The sequence below is a fragment of the Dunckerocampus dactyliophorus genome, chromosome 14 (genome assembly GCF_027744805.1).
Source record: "Dunckerocampus dactyliophorus isolate RoL2022-P2 chromosome 14, RoL_Ddac_1.1, whole genome shotgun sequence".
Lineage (NCBI taxonomy): Eukaryota > Metazoa > Chordata > Actinopteri > Syngnathiformes > Syngnathidae > Dunckerocampus > Dunckerocampus dactyliophorus.
Window position 1 is genome coordinate 25,821,306 of NC_072832.1, and position 22,011 is coordinate 25,843,316.

The 22,011-nt window shown below is 42.2% G+C and overlaps 1 protein-coding gene across 8 annotated transcripts in view; it reads right to left on the reverse strand.

Annotated features, from left to right (window-relative positions):
* The window catches only part of atrnl1a (attractin-like 1a), a 157,182-nt gene that overhangs the window by 88,645 nt on the left and 46,526 nt on the right, over positions 1 to 22,011 (reverse strand). For 7 of the 8 annotated variants that reach the window (XR_008573579.1, XM_054798007.1, XM_054798011.1 and 4 more), the window contains 4 exons: positions 18,547 to 18,798; positions 18,333 to 18,470; positions 11,558 to 11,651; positions 3,551 to 3,603 (listed from right to left, as the gene is read on the reverse strand). Coding sequence is in view for 7 of the 8 variants with exons in the window: in XM_054798007.1 (XP_054653982.1) it covers positions 3,551 to 3,603; positions 11,558 to 11,651; positions 18,333 to 18,470; positions 18,547 to 18,798 (537 nt within the window). In the remaining variant the exon portion in view is untranslated. The remainder of the gene's footprint in view (positions 1 to 3,550; positions 3,604 to 11,557; positions 11,652 to 18,332; positions 18,471 to 18,546; positions 18,799 to 22,011) is intronic. The other variant, XM_054798012.1, reaches the window with a different exon arrangement.

Sequence of the window (22,011 nt, forward strand, 5' to 3'; positions counted from 1 at the left end):
AATCTCATGCTAAGCAGGTGTGAACTCACCTGCAGTATCGGCTTGTGTGCCTTCACTCCAGGCTCGTTAACCATTCTTTATTTCACATTTGGAACAGCACAATGACACACACACACAGACACACAGCGCATCATAAGCACAGGCGTGTGGGGTGGGACAACATCACCTCAATTTGAGAACAAAATGCAGCTCAACTCAACCTGTGGAATCCTGAGGTCACATGACCCTGAGGCTGGGGGTCCAACTGGGTCACGTTACGCGCTCACTGCTCAGTTTCTTCCATCCAAACTCTTGAATTGCCATCAATAGCCAGTCAGTAAGTATTTGGGATCTTCTGGGTGCAGAGGGGTTCCCTGAAGGCATCAAGGGGCTGGTGGTTGACTGGTGTCATTGCTGGTCCTAATTGACCGCCACCGTCCCTAATTAAACAGCCCTCGCAGCTCAACGTGATGCGGGATGGCGGCGCTGTCGCCCTGAGGCATGATGTTAAATGTTAGCCTGGCAGGGGGCGGGGTCTTTACATGGCATTAATTAGCTGCTGCATCAAAACCACACCCTTACCCCGCGACCCCTGACCTTGTCAACAATGAAGACCTCTGGCTCTGGTATCCAACTGTATACAGGGAGTGCAGAATTATTAGGCAAGTTGTATTTTTGAGGATTATTTTATTATAGAACAACAACCATGTTCTTATTGAACCCAAAAGATGCATTAATATCAAAGCTGAATATTTTTGGAAGTTGGAGTGGGGATTTTTTAGTTTTAGCTATTTTAGAAGGATATCTGTGTGTAGGCGACTATTACTGTGCATAATTATTCCTGTAATATTTTGACGTGATCCTCATAGCATTCTAACTTTTTCTGCAATCAAATTTGTCAAAAAATGACAACTTTATCATTGTTTTGTTTGTTTCGCATAGTATGACTGATAAAAAAAGCCTTTTTTCTCTAATATTTCAACATTTTGCAACAAAAATAATGCTTAATATTAATTAATATTAATTTATTAATATTAATTTATTAATATTAAATAATGCATAATATTAATAATAATATAATATTGCATTATTCTCATAAAATTGTAACTTTTTAATGTTATTTTTCACATATTATGTTATTTAAAAAAAGTTTTTTTAATTTTATTGAGAATAAGTTTGTAATAATATGATAAAAGTATAAATAATTAATTTTATAAGAAACAAACAAAAGAATGAATAAAGTTGGATCCATCTTCTTCCACTCATCCAAGGTCGGGTTGCAAGGGCAGCAGCCTCAGCAGGGAAGCCCAGACTTCCCTCTACCCGGCCACTTCGTCCAGCTCCTCCTGGCGGATTCAGAGGCGTACCCAGGCCAGTTGAGAGACATAGTCTCTCCAAATTTACAATAATAAACTTGTAATATTATGAGGAAAAATAATGTTATTTTGGTCAGATATTTTTTTTTGTCTTAATATTATGAGAAACAAACAAAACAAAATGATGTTGTAATTTTTGGAAAATTAAGTTGGAGGAAAAAGTCCAAATATGATGGGAATAAAGTCATAATTTTAATTACAAAAGAAACATTACAAAGATAATTTAATAAGAATCTTCTGGGAAAGGTTTGGGCACCCGTGGTGTATGCTGTATCCTATATACAGTATGTATCTGTATGACGTGTACAAGTTGATCCAACACTCAAATAAGTGAAAAACACCTTTACCTGGACTTGTAGGAACGACCTCAATAACTAACCAACAACAAAAAACAAAACGTCTCCACTTGGTTGTTGACTTTGCAATTTCTGTTTTAGCACAAAGATGAGAAGGTTCATTGACTCGTCCAACATCTGTCTCATTTCTTTGAAGGATCACCTGTGGGCGGGGCTTATTCCAACAAGCAGACTGATAATGCAGCATTAATGAGCACACAATGCGAGGCGGTACGTCATAAAGACATGAAGGTGAGCGCTGACCATGGCGACAGAGGAGTACTTTGAGTGCACTTCAAACATTTGATATCACGTAGTACACCGCAAACATCACGTACAACCTCTCACACCATCTGCCAACTCTCATCTCCATGGCAACCTCACTCAGTCAACAAAGAAAGACAAAAGCAGAACCAGAACCTAACCTAACCCGAACCAACCAGACATAAAAACGTCTTAAAAAACATAAAAACCAGACAACCTCAGGTTTTTACTTTTCCTGAAGTTCAGGACAGAACCACTCCAGCAGACTGTGGAATGTTCTGGAACAACTAAACATGTGATCTTGAACCCAGGCATCTTAGATAAGAAAACAGGTGACCTATCACAGTGCACTAAAACCTAGTTATAACCACGGTTCATTGGTTCCAGACCAATGTAGGATTCCTTATTTAGAGCTGGAATATTTTAGAAAACTTGTTTACCACCTTCTAAATACACTTTTTAACATTATTAGAGCCCTCTAGACATGAAATAACACTCCTACAGTCACCTTTACACTCCTACTATCCAATATACAGTAGTAGACATAAGAGAAAATAAGACAGATAAAACATAAAAAACCTGTTTACCACCTTCTAAATACACCATTTAACATTATTAGAGCCCTCTAGGCATGAAATAACACCCCTATAGTCACCTTTACACTCCTATTACCCAATATAGTAGACATAAGAGAAAATAAGACAGATAAGACATAGAAAACCTGTTTAGACCTTCTAAATACACCATTGAACATTATTAGAGCCCTCTAGGCATGAAATAACACCCCTATAGGCACTCTTACTACCCAACATAGTAGACATAAGAGGAAAAATGACATATAAGACATAAATGAGATTTGTATGTTGCTGTAAATGTGTTCTCGACAGGAAGTGACATCAGGGGTTCAGAGTTGAGTTGTTAGCTTGGTAGCCCGTGTTAGGGATTATAGTGCCTGTTGTGAGATCCTTGAAAGCCGTAATAAGAGCCTGTTGTTCCGCAAGTCTGGTGCTTGTGTGTCTCACCCGCCATTACAGTAACATTACTGACACCTAGTGACCCGTGTACAATACTACATATCATCACAGCCTCTTTGAATGAGTCTTCTGAATGCCTTAGATTTGAATTTGACTTCATTTAGACATTTCTATGCGTGAAAAGGCTTCATTTAGGCACAAAATATGGAAAATGTGCTTAAATATTTTACACTAATAATTAAACCACAAAGGAGCATGATCTAGCATGAGTGAAGCAAAATTTGAAGTGCGGAGTGGCGAGGGATGACGGTATTATGAATAAGTAAAGTATGTTTAGGGTGTCGACAGTCAGCTGGGGTAGGCTCCAGCAAATGCATGAACGGATGAAAGGGTTCTTGCTCTGACATCTCAGATGAAGGTGACATTTATGACGTCACACGCTGCAATCACGTCTGGACTAACTGCTACTTTTGTGATTGCTGCGTCCTGGCTGGTCCAGCCTGCCTCTCGTACCACAACACACTGACGCTCTGTTGTGGTGAGGATGACTGAGTGTGTGTGTGTGCAGGCACAGGGCAGAGGGGTGAGGAAGACTCAGGTGTCATGGCATCAGGATACTCACAATAACACGTTCCTCTGAGAGGGTTTCCAAGGTAACGGTTCTCAGAGTCACATCTGGAGAGACACGGGGAAAGAAAGGAAACAGCAGAAAGGTTATTAGCATTCCACAAATGTGTGTGTGTGTGTGTGTGTGTGTGTGTGGCTATTGCTGCAGGTTGGCCTTGACTGGGCTCCTTGTGATGAAATTTCCCTTGACAGTCTCACCCACTAATACACTCACACAGCTGATGTTTAATGTGCACATGCTTTGAAAGAAGTCAATCATATTCAAGCGTGACATTGTCTGTACACTTGATACAAGTTTGATGATGGGCACAGTTTGACCCTGGAACAGACTTCCTATTGGTATCATTTGTCATATATTTAGCATCTTCCACTTTCCCTCATTTTATTTTACAGTTGGACAAAAGTCATGAACTGTCGGTGAAAGTTGGTGAGATGATGAGCACATCATGAGGCCTGCAGGCTTTTTAAAGGTCCTGCAAGGCAACAATGAGTTCAAGTACCAAAATGAAAGCTTTTATTTCCAACAAGGCAGCAACCACTTGCACGCTTTTAAGGCCATGAAAGTGTCAAGATGGATAACATGCAGCTAAAGCACACTTTACTGCCACACTTATTGTTTCTTTGTTTTTCTTTTGTACTTTATTTATTCAACTTCTACTGCAGCCTGACTGAAAAACAGCAAGTTAAATGTTATTCTTATGGCAGCACTTTTATCATGGTAGAGTCCAGTCTCCACTCAGCCCCCCAATTAAAATAATGAAAATTAAAATTAAAAATAAAGAGATGCATTCAGATCATAAAATAAAAATAACAATATTTTAAAATATATAATCAAAAATTAAAATTAAGAAAAAAATGTAAATAAAACATGTAAATAGTAAAAAAAATGTAAATAAAAATTAACATATTAAAAGATACAATGTAAAAAAAACACTTTCAAAAATAGAAGATATTAAAAATAAAATTACAAAAATAAAATTTAAATAATGAAAATTTTAATTAAAAATTCACATTCAAGTCATAAAATAAAATATATGTAAAAAAGGAAAATTAAAATAATGAAAATGAGAAAATAAAGCGCCACATTCACATTAAAAAATATTTAAAAAAATTTAATTAAAGTTACAATTAAAAAAATAGAAAATGTAAAATATTTTAAAAATGTTAAATTAAAATATATATATTAAGAAAATAAAATTTGTAAAAAAAAAAAAAAAAGAAATCAAAACTAAAATTTGAAAGTTTTGGGCCACTTTTTGACAACACCCCTTAGTTAGGATACCATGCGCAGTACTGTGGTACCTAAAGTGGGTGGAGCTAGGCCCAGTGCAGTGTGTTGATTACTGGACAGAAGAAAGCCGTCCTGCATTGTTGTCCTTTTGTGAGTGTCCACGCTATGATGTCACCGTGCCCTTCACTGACCCCGCCTCCACACACAAGACACGCCGGGATTGACACTACCTCACCTTCAAACGGAGCGGACCGTGTCCTCCATCACCAAAGGGAGACAGCTTGTTTTGCTACAGTCCAAGATAGCGTGCCAGGCAGCCAAGCAGGCTCATTTCTTATTCATTTACAGTAAACAAACTCCTCACGGGGCGAGTAGGGAGCACCCCGAGGTGGTTGTGCACGTGTGTGTGCATGCTTGTGTGTGTGCATCACAGAAGGGTGAGTGAAAAATGAAAGAGAAGTTTCTTCCTCCAAGCAATGAGTCTGCTGGTTTTCATGGTGTGTTTCTATTGGCTTGTCCATTATTCATAGAATAATGTTTCATATATTTAAAGCAGTACAGACACACTCACTGTATCTACACCTGCAGGACCCCCAACACAGTCACCTTTGACTTTGTCCGCATTTGCGCGTCTGAGTGGGTTCTGCGTTTTAAGCGACGTCTCAGTCCGGTCCTGTGAGGCCATCAGTAAGCCGCTTAACTGTTGGTCCTCCTCATTGCTGGCACTCTGAGTCCACGGCTTAAGTGCCCCCCTGAGAGGGAGAGCCACTTGTACCCGAGTCCTCGCACACACACCCCTGTCACATGACCCCTGTAGCACCACGTGGCGAGTCCATGAAGGAGCGCTTCTCCACCCACCACCCATCAAAACATTCTAAAGCTCAACAAGAGACAGGAGTGCCACATTCAACTTCATTTCATGTTGTTGGTCTTCTTTGTTGGAACAGAAAGCAATCAATGGGAGGGTGGAGTTTGGATAAGACCCTTGCCTGTCCTAGCACAAAGCAAGCTCCATCAAGGCATGCTTGGAAGAGTTTGGTGTGGAAGAACAGGTCCTTCCTCTGACATAAAGAATGATTCCTGTGGTGTGTGTGTGTGCGTTATATCAAAAATCTATATTTTATCTCTATAGTGTCAAAACCAATGACATCTCCATTGTGGATGTTTTTTTCATGATAAGGTGAGACAGAAGTCCAAGGAGAGCACGTTTGGCTCCAAGGAGAACTCGTGCTAATTTGTACCATCCCATTTATCACAATCAGTACCCAGGCCAAATTGTCTGAGCTGCGATTGTGCTGCTCGGGAGCGACTCCAAAGGCTTTTTACAGCTGCAGTTGTCTTGAGAGGACGCCGCCCCTCTCCAAGTGTGTCCTCTACATCCTAAAGCGTCTCTCTGATAAGCTCCTCCCTCTCCTTAGCTGCACGTCTAGAGGACGCCTCGTCCTTGTTTTTATCTTAGATGTCCCTGTTTGGACCTTTTCCTGCTTGAGAACACTTGAGCCACATGTCCACCAAGTGGTCCGGTCCATTTGAAAGTGAGGAAGTGTCAATCATGTGTGTGTAGGCGGGGTCAGATATGTAAATAACACTGTGACTTTGCACTTTCAATTTCACAGCTTTCCAAAATCTGTCAATTCATAAATCATGCTGTTTAGTGGTTGAATACTATTGTTAGTCCAAAAATATGCATGCAGTCGTCCCTCGATGGCGCATAACTGGTTCCAGACCCGACCTCGATACATTTATGTGATATAAGGTTCCATGTTAATAAACAAACAAAAACATTTTTGGCAGTTACAGCATAGAAAACCTGTTTATGACTTTATATATAAGCTTTTAAAGTATAAGAGCCCTCTTGAAGTGAAATAACACCCCTATATTCCTCTTTACACTTCTATTACCCAATATAGTAGACATAATAAGAGAAAATAAGACACAAGGCATACAAGACGTGTTTATGACCTTCTAAATGTGCTTTTTAGCATTATTAGAGCCCTCTAGGCATGAAATAACACCCCTATGCTCACCTTTACACTCCTATTATTATTTGTTTACATCACATTACCAAACTTTTACACTGCAGGGACTCGAGATGGCCGCTAGCTAACAAACTAGCGAGGCAACCAGTTACCACTTCCACACGGGATGGGAGGAGATTTTTTTTTTTTTTATACAAATATAAGGCATTCAGAAGATGCATTCAAAGAGGTTGTGATGGTATGTAGTGTTCTCCACTGGTCACTATGTGTCAGTAATGTTACTGTAATGTTGGCTGAGACACACAAGCACCAGACTTGATGGGCGGAACGACAGGCTTTTATTGCATCTTTCAGTGATCTCACAAAAGGCACAATAATCCCTAACGCGGGCTACCGTTGCACCCATAACACACGGCCAGCAAACAACTTAACTCTGACCTAAGTTCCTGTCCGCTTCACAATCAACTCTCCGAGGACCGGAACACATTTACAGCAACACACACAAGCACAAGTTTTATTTATGTCTTTTATGTCTTATTTTCTCTAATTATGTCTATTATAGGTTGTTTGTCTATATGTGCCGTGCGATTGGCTGGCGACCAGTCCAGGGTGTACCCCGCCTGTCGCCCGAAGACAGCTGGGATAGGCTCCAGCGTACCCTTGCGACACAAAAGAGGAGAAGCGGTATAGATAGAAAATGGATGGATGGATGGATGTTTATTATATTGGGTAATAGTAGCGTAAAGGTGACTATAGGGGTCTTATTTCATGTTTAGAGGGCTCTAATAATGTTACAAAACATATTTACAAGGTGGTAAATAGGTTTTAAATGATTTATGTCTTATTTTTTCTTATTGTGTGTAATATATTAGGTAATAGGGGAGTAAAGGTAAGGTGGGAGGTAAAGGGGTGTTATTTCATGTCTAGAGGGCTCTAATAATGTTTAAAAGTGTATTTAGAAGGTGGTAAACAGGTTTTCTATGTCTGATATGTCTTCTTTTCTCTTATTATGTCTACTATATTGGGTAATAGGAGTGTAAAGGTGATTATAGGGGTGTTATTTCATATCTAGTGGGCTCTAATAATGTTAAAAAAGCGTATTTAGAAGGTCATAAACTGGTTTTCTATGCTCTAACTAGGAAAATATCCCATTTATAAACAAATAAGGAATCCTATTTGCAGAAATGTAATGTACTTTTCACAGTCGGTCTGGAATCAATTAACCACCATAAACGAGGGATTACGACACTGTGAATAGTGCGTACAGAAATACACGTGTGCACATTTAACACCTGCACACATTTGCATGTAAGAAATATCCAATAACACCAGCTTTTCATACTACAGCACCTAGCACTTTAGCACTCAAGTACTTTAACACCTCAACACTTTAGCCCTTTATGTCTCCCCAAATTCATGACTGTTTTTATCTATTCTTTCTACTCTTCTTTTATGTCAGAGAATATTGTTACTGGACTTTACATTAACCTGCCGTCAGGGACTAAAGATGGAAATTGGCTATAATCTGGCTACAATCTACAGTATGTATATGGATGGCTACTGCTAATGGCGATAACCTTGCATATTTACATGAAAATGTTGATGAATATGCGCTGTCCCTGTCTTTATTCAATGAGTACGAGCAACACTGGAGGACATCTTTCAACACAACGCCCTCTACAGGTACCCCACCACTGTGCTTGGCACCACCATGTACTGTATGGGTGCCAACACCACGCCTACCCAAATAAATGATTACTAGAGTGTGAAAGACGTCAGCAAACTAGCAAATAACACAAGTACTCCCGCTTGCCTCTCCTGCCTTGTCAGACTTTATGTTCTATTGGCTGCACACACACACACACACACACACACACACTTCTCTGCTGCTGGATTTATGGATGCAGCAGTTTGGTGTGTGTCCACATGGTGCACAGGTCTGCCAAGCCATTTAGAATATTATAGTGCTGCAGTGGTCCAAAGTGGCCCAGTCAGGAAAAACACACATACAGTAGACTGTATATATATATATATATATATATATATATATATATATATATATATACATACAGTATATATACACACACACTGCTCAAAAAAATTAGAGAAACACTTGGAAAACACATCAGATCTAAACTGGGGGAAAAATTATCTTGAATATGTTTCCTGATAAGTGGGTGATGTATTAGTAACAAAATGATGCCACATCATTTGATAGAAATGAAAATGATCACCCTATAGAGGGGGGAAATCAAAGACACCCCAAAAATGAAAGTGAGAAAATGATGCAGCAGACTGGTCCATTTTGCTAAAATGTCATTGTAGCAACTCAAAATGATTCTCAGTAGTTTGTGTGGCCCCCACATGCTTGTACGCATGCCTGACAACGTGGGGGCATGCTCCTAATGAGACTACGCATGGTGTCCTGGGGGATCTCCTCCCAGATCTGGACCAGGGCATCACTGCGGTACCTGGACGCATGGAGCAGATTCCAGGAGACAGGTAGTTACTCCAGGAGAGCTGGACAGGGCCGTGGAAGGTCCTTCAACCCTCAGCAGGATCGGTATCTGCTCCTTTGTGCAAGGAGGAACAGGATGAGCACTGCCAGAGCCCTACAAAATGACCTCCAGCAGGCCACTGGTGTGAACGTTTCTGACCAAACAATCAGAAACAGGCTCCATGATGGTGGCTTGAGGGCCCGACGTCCTGTAGTGGGCCCTGTGCTCACTGCCCAGCACCGTAGAGCTCCATTGGCATTTGCCATAGACCACCAGAATTGGCAGCTACACCACTGGTGCCCTGTGCTCTTCCCTGATGAGAGCAAGTTCAACCTGAGCACATGCGACAGACGTGAAAGGGTCTGGAGATGCCGTGGAGAACGTTATGCTGCCTGCAACATCATTCAGCATGACCGCTTTGGTGGTGGGTCAGTGATGGTCTGGGGAGGCATATCCCTGGAAGGACGCACAGACCTCTACAGGTTAGATAACGGCACCCTGACTGCTATTAGGTATCGGGATGAAATCCTTGGACCCATTGTCAGAACCTACGCTGGTGCAGTGGGACCTGGGTTCCTCCTGGTCCACGACAATGCCCGACCTCATGTGGCTAGTGTATGCAGGTAGTTCCTGGAGGATGAAGGAATTGATACCATTGACTGGCCCCCACGTTCACCTGACCTAAACCCAATAGAACACCTCTGGGACATTATGTTTAGGTCCATCCGGCGCCGCCAGGTTGCTTCTCAGACGGTCCAGGAGCTCATTGACGCCCTGGTCCAGATCTGGGAGGAGATCCCCCAGGACACCATCCGTAGTCTCATTAGGAGCATGCCCCCACGTTGTCAGGCATGCGTACAAGCACGTGGGGGCCACACAAACTACTGAGAATCATTTTGAGTTGCTACAATGACATTTTAGCAAAATGGACCAGTGTGCTGCATCATTTTTTCACTTTCATTTTTGGGGTGTCTTTGATTTCCCCCCTCTATAGGGTGATCATTTTCATTTCTATCAAATGATGTGGCATCATTTTGTTACTAATACATCACCACTTATTATCAGGAAAGATATTCAACATCATTTTTTCCCCAGTTTAGGTTAGATCTGATTGTTTTTCGAATTTTTTGTTTTTCTTTAATTTTTTTGAGCAGTATATATATATATATATATATATATATATATATACATACATACACACAGACAGGAAACTATGATGAAAAAAACATTCTTACTAAAACTACCATCTGCACTTTTTGCTCAAGGCTTGAATCAGGGTTGTTTTGTTATCAAAAGACAGATTTGTTCAATTAAATATGATTTATCTTATACTATTTGAAGGTTTTGTACACCAATTACTTGCAAGATAGAACATAAGTTCACAAATTGTTTTCAAAACCTTGAGGCATGATATGTATTGGGCATAAAGACCAGAAGATCGCATTTTGACCTGTAATGCAGCTTTGTTCCTTAAGAGGCAGCAGAGACTTAGCAAGTAGGTGCTACTCGGGCTACGAACAAGTCGGAACATGAAGGACAAGAAATACAGTCTAAAAACACTGAATAGAATTTGGTTCGCATTGCCAGCAATGAGGCGGACCCGTTTCCGGTGAGGGTTGGACTCCACCAGGCCTGCCCTTTGTCACCGATTACTTTTTTATTACTTTTATGGACAGAGTTTGTAGGCGTAGCCAGGGAGTTCACTGATCACTGCAGGGACGTAAGAGACGGCCTCTGCTAGCATATCAAGCTACCAAGCTAACTATTTACATATTTAATTTATTTATGAAGAAAGTGTTTCAAACGGAGTGGGGAAGAAAGGCAAAGAAGCCAAAACCTTACCACTTCCACACGGAATGTGAGGAGAAGTATGTTTCAGCAGACATGTTATGGCTGACTACGTGCAGTGTGAAGGTCATCTTATCTCATTTCATGTAATGTTACTGAGGCCTCGTGGCCAGAATACTACATGTATCTTGTTTTTCAATAGTGATAGACCATCGTCAACCACCAAGCAGCAGTCACATTTTTTCATTTATTTTCAAACAAACCAGATAGAGTGAGGGAGAAATGTTCCAACCGTGATATTGCAAGAGGTGACTTATATGTTTTACTGCTGCCACGAGGAGGCGTGTGTGACAGTGGCTGAGCAGTGCTAGCCACTGAGCTAAATCCATTGTCCAGCGCACCTCTTAAGGAGTCAGGGAGTGAGGTTTACGTAGCATACTATCACACAGCCACACCAGCTGGCATACGCAGCACAACCAGAAGAGTGTTGATGATGTAAGACTTACAGCTGACAACGTTCTCCTTTGATGCCTTTGGTGGAACAAAAGCACTTTCCGCTGTTGGCGTGGCACACGTGGGCGTGGCTGTTACACCGACAAGCTGCACAGACAAGATGGAGAAGTTCATACTTCATGTCACCTTCATGTTCAGCTCCAAAGAAAACAAATCATCAAAACACGATGAACACAACATCCAGTGGACGCTGGGACAGGACCTGTGTCCAATCTGTATCATGCGAGCGTAGCAGGATGCCAGCAGATGATTGACACGCTGCCCAGCTGCTTATTGAGCTTCATCAATCCTGCACAGCATCCTCACCAAGCTGCCTCAGATCGTCTCTCAGCTTCCAACCTGGTTAGTATTTGGATGGAAGACTTCAAGGCGGAAGGTCTCAGGTCTGATCCTGGAGTCGGACTATGATTGCGACTAATACTGAAGACCATAAACGCTTGGATTTTTCCAAAAATGTCCATCAGGTTGAGTGTATGTTCTCCACCAAAATACAAAATACATAAAATGACTTTTATCATTGCAGTAAAGGCATTTAGGCAGCACAAAGTCAAACATAGATAAACGGACAGATGGATATACTGTACATAGATGGATGGATGGACGGACGGACGGACGGACGGATGGACAGATGGATAGATGGATGGATGGACGGATGGATGATAGCTGGATGGATGGACAGATGGATAGATGGATCCTGTTTCTTTTCTCCTTTTTTCTTCTTTTCTTCTTTATCTTTTTCTAATTTCTATTCTTTTTCTTTCCTTTCTTTCATGTTCTATTTCCTTCTTTTGCCCTTTTTCTTCTTTGGCTTTTTATTTTCATCTTTTTTCTTCTGTTTTCCTTTTCTCCTTCGTTCTTCTTCCTTTCTTTTTTATCCTTTTTTGTCCTCTTCTTCCCTTTTTTGTTTTTCTTTTCGTCTCTTTTCTTATTTTCCTTTTCATTTCTTCTTTGTGTGTTTCTTTTGTCTTATTCTTTTACTTTTCTCCTTTTTCTTTGCTTTCTTCTCCTCATTTTTCTTCTTTTTCCTTTCCTTTGTCTTCTTTTTCTTTTTTTCTTCACATTTTCTTCTTTGTGCCTGGGGGGTTGGATGTAAAGAAATATATATTTTGTGATGTCAGCGAGGATCAGAGCAAGCTCGGTGGAGCGTTTAAATGTCAGAAGGCTGACCGTGGACGCGTCATTCCTCAGAACGCAGCGGTACCACGGACCATCCCATTGGCCCAACACCAGGACAGTCCATGTCGAGATGATAAACAAATGTCAGGTGTGTTGGAATGGGTGGGCACTACCCAGGGGTTCATTGTGAATCCATCTGGCAGCAGAAGCGCATGTTCACCTGCTGCCAGGACCATAAGCTCGATAATGAGAGACAGACAGGACTGAAATAGTTTGTTAGATTCATCATCACATTGTTACACTTGAAGGCAGAACCTGGAGGTCTGAACAGAACCAGCCTTTCTCCTCTAGAACAAATAAACAAAAAGCTTAAGTCCAGAAACCTTCTGGTCCGGTACCAGCTTCTCAAAAAAGTCAAAATTGGACCAGAACCCAAAACACACCAGGGCACACATGCACTTGAAAACTACTGGCACAGCTAAAAAGTCAACTTTTATGGCTTCATAGCACAGAAAGTCCACAAGAAGACGTCCGTCAAGGTTCTGCTTCATCCACAAAGTTGACTAATGTGCTGCCATTAACAAATAATAGTCACATTTAAAAAGCAATTTCACCTTCTTTTCTCATTCAGCTTGTTGAAACGTCAAGAAAATGAATTTCAAAAGACGTCAGCCAGCCCCCCCGGGACGCCATCGCCTCTCTGACATGTCAGCACGGTTGCCTAGGAGACGCCGCATGTTTATTTCTGCACTTTTCATGGCACCACTAAAAACACTCACATTTTATTATTCATTGCTTGGAGGAGGGAGACACGTGATGTGGGAGCGCCATGGAGACTGAATGATACGGACGGGGGACACAACGACACACAACGCAAAACGCACAACACTCATGCTGACCACACAAAAACTACAAAGTTGATCTCTTTGCAAAAAAAAAAAAAAAAATTAGCTGATTTGATATAAAACAGTTTTTTCTTGTGACTTGTGTCCCCAGAGGAGAGTGCAATTTCTCCCTCCACTGCCTCACACATGCACACGCAGATGGAGACGCGCGCACACGCACGCACATATTGGTCCTGAGAGAAGAAATATTGAAATTCAATGCGGTTTGAGTTTATAAATGTAAACATTCACTTGATTAGGTACACACTGTAATGAGATCCCAAAGGAAATTCTGCCTTTAAAAGATAATAATGCTGATTTGTCATTGATATTGTTAAGGAGGTATTGATTGAACAATAATATTCTTCCATCATGTGCTCATACCATTCATCATCATTAGAAATGTTCGATATTGGCTTCCTTACCAGTATCCCATATCTGACGTTTGTCTAGCACTTCATTATTGATACCAATATCAACAGATACCGATATTGGCAGAAGCGCTTCCTCAAGCTAATGTGGTGTAATAAGCACATTCTTCTTCTTCTTCTTCTTCTTCTACTGGATGCTTTTCATAAAGTTTGATGATGTCTCACTCATGCGCTGATATCATTGACGGTAGAAAAAGTAATACTGATTTAGTTCTCCAAAATCAGCCATCCCTGATCATCATCAGAAATGTCTCCGTCCACCTTCAGGAGATGTTAAGAGCATAATTTGTTTCCATAGTTCATTCCTTTTATCCCTAACTATCTTTTATTCTCCAGAATCAAACTTAAAAGAATTTCGAAGTTTTCTCGCGTCCGGTCAGGGCAAGGTGATCAGCTCTAGCAGAGACGGACGCTCACGTCCACAATGATGACGGGCTTAGTTAATCATCTCCGCTAAACATCTCCTCCGTCTGCCCTCCCTCACGCTTCTCCATCGTCCCTCACTTACTTCGCCAGCCGTCGTCCTTCGACGCTCGCATTAACCTTGCGGGCCCACGTCTCGCTTTCATCCGCTTCTTGCGCCCGTCTATCAGCCGTCCAATAAGAGCGGGCCGCCCCAATTCGCCTCCCAGGTAGCTATCAAACGTCTCACCATCACTCAGAACGTTAATCAGCATTTAAGCCAAGGTAAATGTTACCCTGATGGAGCAGACAGAACAGAAGGGAAAGAAAGGAAAGGAGGGTGAAGGAAAGGAAAAAAAGAAAGGAAGGCTGAAGATAATATGTAGGGAAAGAAAATAAATAAGAGACAGGAGGACAAAAAAGGAAAGGAGATGTGAAAGAGGAAAAGGAAAGATGATGGTAAATGAGGACAATGAAAAGAATTGGTGAAAGACAAAAAGAAGAAGAGATAGATAGATAGATGATGAAAGAGAAAAACAAAAGCATATGGTGAAAGAGGAAAAGGAAAGGTGACGTGAGAGGAAAAGGAAAGATGGTGTGAAAGAGGATAAGGGAAGGAGATGGTGAAAGAAGGAAAAGGAAAGACAATAGTGAATAAAAATAAGGAAAAGAAGATGGTGAACGATGAAAATGAAAGAAGATGGTGAATAAAGAAAGATAAATAAAGATGTGAAAAAGGGAAGAAGATGGTGAAAGAGGAAAAAGAAAGCAGACAGTAAATAAAGACAAGGAAAACAAGATGCTGAAAGAGAAAAAGGAGGGGAAGTAGATGGTGAAAGAGGAAAAGGAAAGAAGACGGTGAATAAAGAAAAGGAATAGAAGATAGGGAAAGAGGAAAAGGAAAAGGAAAGAAGATGGGGTATAAAGAAAAGGAAAAGAAGATAGTTAAGGTGAAAGAGAAAAGGAGGAAAGCAACCAAAAAGAGGATGGATGCAGAAGAAAAGAAAAGGGAAAGTAAAAAGGAAATGTATAAGAAAGGAAAGGATCAAAGTAAAAAAAAACAAAAGAAAAAGCAAAAGAAATGGGAGAGAAAAGGAATGAGAGAGAAGGAAGGAAGAGGAGCATTTAGATAAGAGATGATAAAAATGAAAATAGACAACGATAAAAGGTAAGACGATACCAAAAGAGGAACATAAAGGACAGAATCCAAAGAGGAATAAATGACTGTATAGGCAGAGTCATGTAAAGAAAAATGAAAAGACGAGGAAAAACAATGAAATAAAAGTGAATAAAGAGCAAAGACACAAAAGCTTTAATGATGCAGAATGTCAAAGAACAAGAGTGGAAATTAGCTGTGGATGGAAGCAGTGAGAGGGAGGATGAGGAGGACCAGAGAAGGAAGTCAAGGAAAGTGCACGTGAGGTGTGCACATCTATCATCGCAGACGCAGTCAAGTCAGGAAATAAGAAAAAGATGAAGAGCGATTTCACCTCACGCTGCTGCCAAAACCCTCAAATGTCAGTATACCCCCACCCCCACCCCACCTCAGATGTCACTATACCGCAATCATACGCCTCCACCCCCCCATACACCCAATGAGGGCTCTTAGCTACTTCTTCCACACCACACTCTTCTCGCAAGGTTGGAAGCATACAAAATATGAAGGATGAACACTTTGTGTGTGTGTGTGTGTGTGTGTGTGTGTGTGTGTGTGTGTGTGTGTGTGTGTGTTTGTGTGTGTGTGTTTTCAGGACAATGTCAAAACAAACAGGAAAAAATAGAGAAGTTGGCAAGAGAAAATCACCCAAGAAAAAATCCATACATTTGTGGAGATGAAGACTATAAGTGTTTAGTTCAGGGGTGTCCAAAGTGTGGCCCAGGGGCCATTTGCAGCTGTGCAGCTTGTTTTTTATTGGCCCACAGCACATAGAAAAACACTTTAACAAGAAAAGCAACAGCAAAGGGTAAAAAGACGTAATCTAATGAGTAAAGCTTGAACTGTTGATAATACTACTACTGATAACAGATCTCCTGGTAACAGCGCACAGACTCCTCGACCCCTCCAGCACTCATTAGCATTCAGTCATCTTTATCTTTAATGATGGTCGCGAGAGTCGAGTGTTTGGGACCAACATTTAAGGGCGTGCTTCTGTATCTGAGCTTTTTGTGACGTTCATTTTCACTTCCGTGATGGCTGTCCTTTTCTTTGGTCTTCTGCGCAGGCACACATGGAGGCACACACTGCAATCTTGTGCTGCATGTGGCGCGTATTCTTCCAAAAATGCACACTGTAACTAGTTATTAACGTTAATGTTTTCATTCATTAATGGGCGTATGTTCGTAACCATGAAACGATGCAACACGGAACACGTAAACAAGGGCTCACCAACTCGTCAATCGCGAGCTACTGGTCGATCTATGGGACTTTGCTGGTCGATCGCGAGAATATTAGCAAAAAAATATATTATATCAGTGCCCTCCCCGCCCGAACAGCGACCAACAGGCACGCATTTTGGCCACTGAACACGCCCGTACGCCTTGCCGGCCTGCAGGCACACAACCCTCCCGGCAGGAACCCAGTCCCCAAAACCCGACCGAGGTATCGGCGCACGTACAGCAGATCACCTTCCCTCGCGACGTTAAGCGAGGGAGAGAAAGTGAGTGACAGAGCGCGCAGTGATGTGCCTGACAACACAACAGTAGTTATTGCACATTAATGTGACTCCAAATCTGCCTTTGCTACTTCAAAATTAAGGCACAAATATAACTCCATAGACGTGTACCTCCAAGGAAAACCTTCGAGCTGCGGCTCGTTACGGCTGCACCGATCAGTCTTTCTCTCCTCACCATCGCTCGCCCACAACACACAGCCAACAAGCCGAGGTGCAACTTGCTCACAGGGCCCACGCCACAAGCCCGACCGTGACAAAGGTCCACAAAAGTAGGGGTGGCCAAAGTGCGGCACAGGGGCCATCCGCGACCCGTGGCTCATTTGTCATAGCATCATTGCAGAAACAAAATTAAATGTACATAACAGCAAAAACGGTAAAAAAAAATTTGAAACAAAAAAATAGAGCAAAAGACACGAGGAAAAAGATGAAATGTTGACGCCAGCAACCCATCCATCCATTTTCTATACCGCTTCATCCTCATTAGGGTCGCAGGGGCATGCTAGAGCCTATCCCAGCTGACTTCGGGCGACAGGCGGGGTACACCCTGGACTGGTTGCCAGCCAATGGCAGGGCACACATAGACAAACAACCATTCACACTCACATTCATACCTATGGACAATTTAGAGTCTCCAATGAACCTCACCTGCATGTTTTTGGAATGTGGGAGGAAACCGGAGTACCCGGAGAAAACCTACGCGCACACGGGGAGAACATGCAAACTCCACACAGAAATGCCCAAGGGACAATGGAACCCAGGTCTTCCCGATCTCTAGGCTGTTCCTGTGTTGGCCAACGTGCTAACCACTAGACCACCGTGCGGCCACGCCAACAACCAATAATAAAAATAATAACGCTTTGTATTTAAAGACAAAGCTATATATACACACACTGTAAATATATTCCTTCTATTTTTCGAGGCAGATATGTACATATATATATATATCCTGGTTGGGGGGGAGAGGGGGTTACATCTTGTGCCGATACCAGAGATCTTGGTCTCAAAAAAAGACCACTGAAATAAACCAAGGACCACCAGTATGCTTTATTTCTGAGACGTGATGAATAAAACCAGTACCTTTTGGTGCAGATCCAGATAAATGTGCTGATATATATTTTTTCCTCACTTTTCCTTCATTTTTCGGTCTCTCCTACATGAAAGCTAATGACTGGACAGGTAGGAGGTGAGTACAGTATGGTTTTGGTCTTTTAGGTGACAATGTTAAGAGTGTTGGAAGTGAAAGCGAATAAGTTTCTCACTGACCGTTGCACTTCCCTCCATTGGTGGGGTCGCCATAGTAACCACTCATGCAGTTCTGGCAATGCGTCCCAGACGTCAGGTTCCCGCAGCGCTCGCACACAGTGCCGTTCAGACACCTGCTGTGTCCGTTACACTGACACGCTGGGAGCAAAGACACACACTGGGTTCTGGTTCTGCTATCAATATGGAGACGGGATCATGTGATGCGCTCCCTCACCTGGGCACTGGATGAAGGCCCAGTTGTAGCCCCTGTCGGCTGAGCACAGATCTTGATCCAAGACCATGTCCCACTCTCGTAGTCCAACCTGGTCCCGTCGGGGTCCGGTCCAACCATGAGTCGGCCTCAGGGGCCCCCGGTAAGACCCCTCCAAGCAAACGCCTCTGCCAGTATTGGTGGGGTCACCGCACCAGCCGCACTCGGGCCGCTCCAGACACTCGGCACACGTCTTCAGACCCGAACAGTTCTGGGCTGAAGGTCCATGTCCACAAAAAGGAACAGATGAGTCATTAGTCTAGACTGTGAACATTAGGGTTAGGGGCTTAGGGGGTTGGGATACAAGTCTGTTAGAAGTTGAATCATTAGCCTTCGCTGTGAACATTAGGCTAGGGGTTAGGGTTAAGGAATATGGTTAGAGTTTGATGGTTAGGGTTGGGGTTAAAAGGTTAGGGTTAAGGAATATGGTTAGAGTTAGAGGGTTAGGGTTGAGGGTTGGGGGTTGGGGTTAGTCAGAAGATGAATCATTTGTCTACACCATATGTGTCAAACTCAGGCCCGGGGGGGTAAATTTCATCCGGCCTGCGGAACTATTTGGAAAATAGCGCTGAGTTGGCGCACCTCACGGACCTTATCAAACCTAATCAATTTGGCCTAACCTGAAAACTCATCCACAGGAGTGCATTAGAGGTGTGTAGGCTGCTTACTTATCTAGTCGTCAGTGCTAATGAGACATTTTCTCAAAATCTGACCATACTAACTACGATTTTTTTCAGCCTGGATTATTGGGGCATGTCATGTCGGCAACTTCAAACGAGCATCTGTGCGTGTGCACCGACGAGTGTGCTTCATTCACCAATTATGTTGCTTAAAAGGACAAGAAGCTTTTAGCATTTTAACACTTTCAATATGCAGAAATATACAAGTGTTCAATATCTCAGGATAAATAATAAGAACGACACAAACATTGTGGGGTGAGGGGTAATGTCCAGTTCGGCCCGCAACCTAAAGTAGGCTTTGAGTTTTGGCCCCCTGTGTGATTGAGTTTGACACACCTGGTCTACACTGAACATCAAGTTTGGGGGTTAGGGTTAAAAGGTTAGGGTTAGAGTTAGGGAATATGGTTAGAGTTAGAGGGTTGGGGTTTGGGATTAGTCTGTTAGAAGATGAATCATTAGTCTACACTGTGAACATGAGCCTTGGGGTTAGGTTTAAAAGGTTAGGGCTAGACAATATGGTTAGGGTTAGAGGGTTAAGGTTAGGGTTATGGGGAGGGTTAGATGATGATAGAAGATGACTCAGTCTACGCTGTGAGTTAGGGTGTTAGGGGTTAGTGTACAAAGGTTAGGGTTAGGATTGGATTGGATTGGGGGTTAGGGTTTAGTCTGTCAGTGCACGCTGTGAGCATTGTCCTTTTGGAAGACAAATAGTGTGTCAGAGATTGCTGCTGACTTTGAAGCAGGAAGTGGTCCTCACAGACACAAGAAGTCAGCACATTGTGTCCATCAAATTCAGCGTGAAACGCTGCAGCCAAGCATTAACACAATCAAAGCCTCAGGAGACGTCATTAATATCCTTGCACTGGTGTGTTCTCACCTTTCCCCTGACCCTCAGCATTTACAAAGAAATGGACTTTTCCTTTCCCCGAGCACTCGCTCCAAGTGTGGAGACATTTACAACATATAAACCTTCACACTCTCCAAAATGGATGTGGCATTAAAAACACTTGTGAGCACATTAAAAATGAGCGGCGTGGCATTCAACGGCAGGAAAGCAAAAAGGGAAGAAGAAGAAATAAAATGTTTCATGCTGACCTCCAGTCAAACAACATGGCCGAAGTGGCAAATTACTACATGGAAGAAAAATGTAATATAATATAATGTAATATACAACATTATCTATGTACATGTAAGCAGTCAAACTACAGATGTTTTCAGTCTTGCAGTACTTCCTCCACTCTGCAGGGGGCGACAGGGAGGCGTACACGTCACACACACACTTGTGATGGGAAACTTAATTCCTTTTACTGACTCGAGATCTTATGAGTCACTCACTGAATTGAATTGGTTACTCAATTCACTTGAGTCACTCCTCACAAACTGCATGTACGAGTTTCAGTTCGGTAGTGAGGTTGTAAATGCTGGAGCACCCGTAAGTCAGTATAGCTTGAGTCTTCGTCAAGCACCTGTGGGTCAATGAAACTCTAGTCTTTGTCAAGTCCCGCATGTCAGTGAAACTGGAGTCTTCATTGAGCAACCCGTGGTGCACCTGTGGGTCAATGAAAGTCGAGGCTTAAGTGAGGACCTGCAAGTCAGTAAAACCTAAGTCTTTGACAAGTAACTGTGAGTCACCAAAACTCTTGTATCTGCGGATCAGTGAAACTGGAGTCTTCATCAAGCACACATGAGTCAATGAAACTTGAGTCTTCATTGGGTACCCGTGGGTCAATGAAACTATAGGCTTAGTTGAGAACCCGCATGTCTGTGAAACTGGAGTCCTCGCTGAACAGCTGCCAATCAATGAAACTTGAGTCCTCATCACCCATGGGTCAGGGAATCTGGAGTCGTGAAACCGAAGTCTTCATGGAGCACCTGCGAGTCCATGAAAGTCAATGCTTCACTAAGCACCTGTGAGTCAGTGAAACTCGAGGCTACATCAGGTACCCGCGAGTCAATAAAACTCCAGACTTCATTGAGTACCGACGGATCAGTGAAACTGGAATCTTCATCGAGCACCTGTGAGTCAATGAAACTTGTGTCTTTGTTGAGTACCTGTGGGTCAATGAAACTTCAGGCTTATTTGAGGACCCGCAAGCCAGTGAAACATTAGTCTTCATCGAGTACCCGCAAGTCAGTGAAACTGGAGTTGTCATTGAGCACCTGTGAGTCAATGAAACTTGAGTCTTTGTTGAGTACCCGTGGGTCAGTGAAACTTGAGGCTTATTTGAGGACACGCAAGCCAGTGAAACTTTAGTCTTCGAGTACCCACAGGTCAGTGAAACTGGAGTCTTCATACAAGGTAATTCAAGTCAAACTTTATTTAAATAGCACATTTTAACAACCAGGCCTGACCAAGTGCGGCACAGGTTATATAGACAATGAGAAAATAAAATCAAGCGGTAAAATAACCACACATAGACAGCGAGTTTAACTAAAACAAACTATAAAATATAAATAAATAAATATAAATATAAATATAAATATAAATAAAATAATAAAATCAGTGTGCTTGTTCAGTTTTCGTTGAATGCCAATGAAAAGAGGTAGGCTTTCAGGAGGTTTTTAAAGTGCTGAAGTGTTTGTGCATCTCTGATGTGCAGAGGGAGGCTGTTCCAGAATTTAGGCGCAGCCACAGAAAAGGTTCTGTCCAATCTAGTGTTAGTGTTATCTAGTCCAATCTAGCAGTTTGCCTGCATTCATTGAGCACTGATGGGTTAGTGAAACTTGAGTCTTCATTGAGCACTCATGG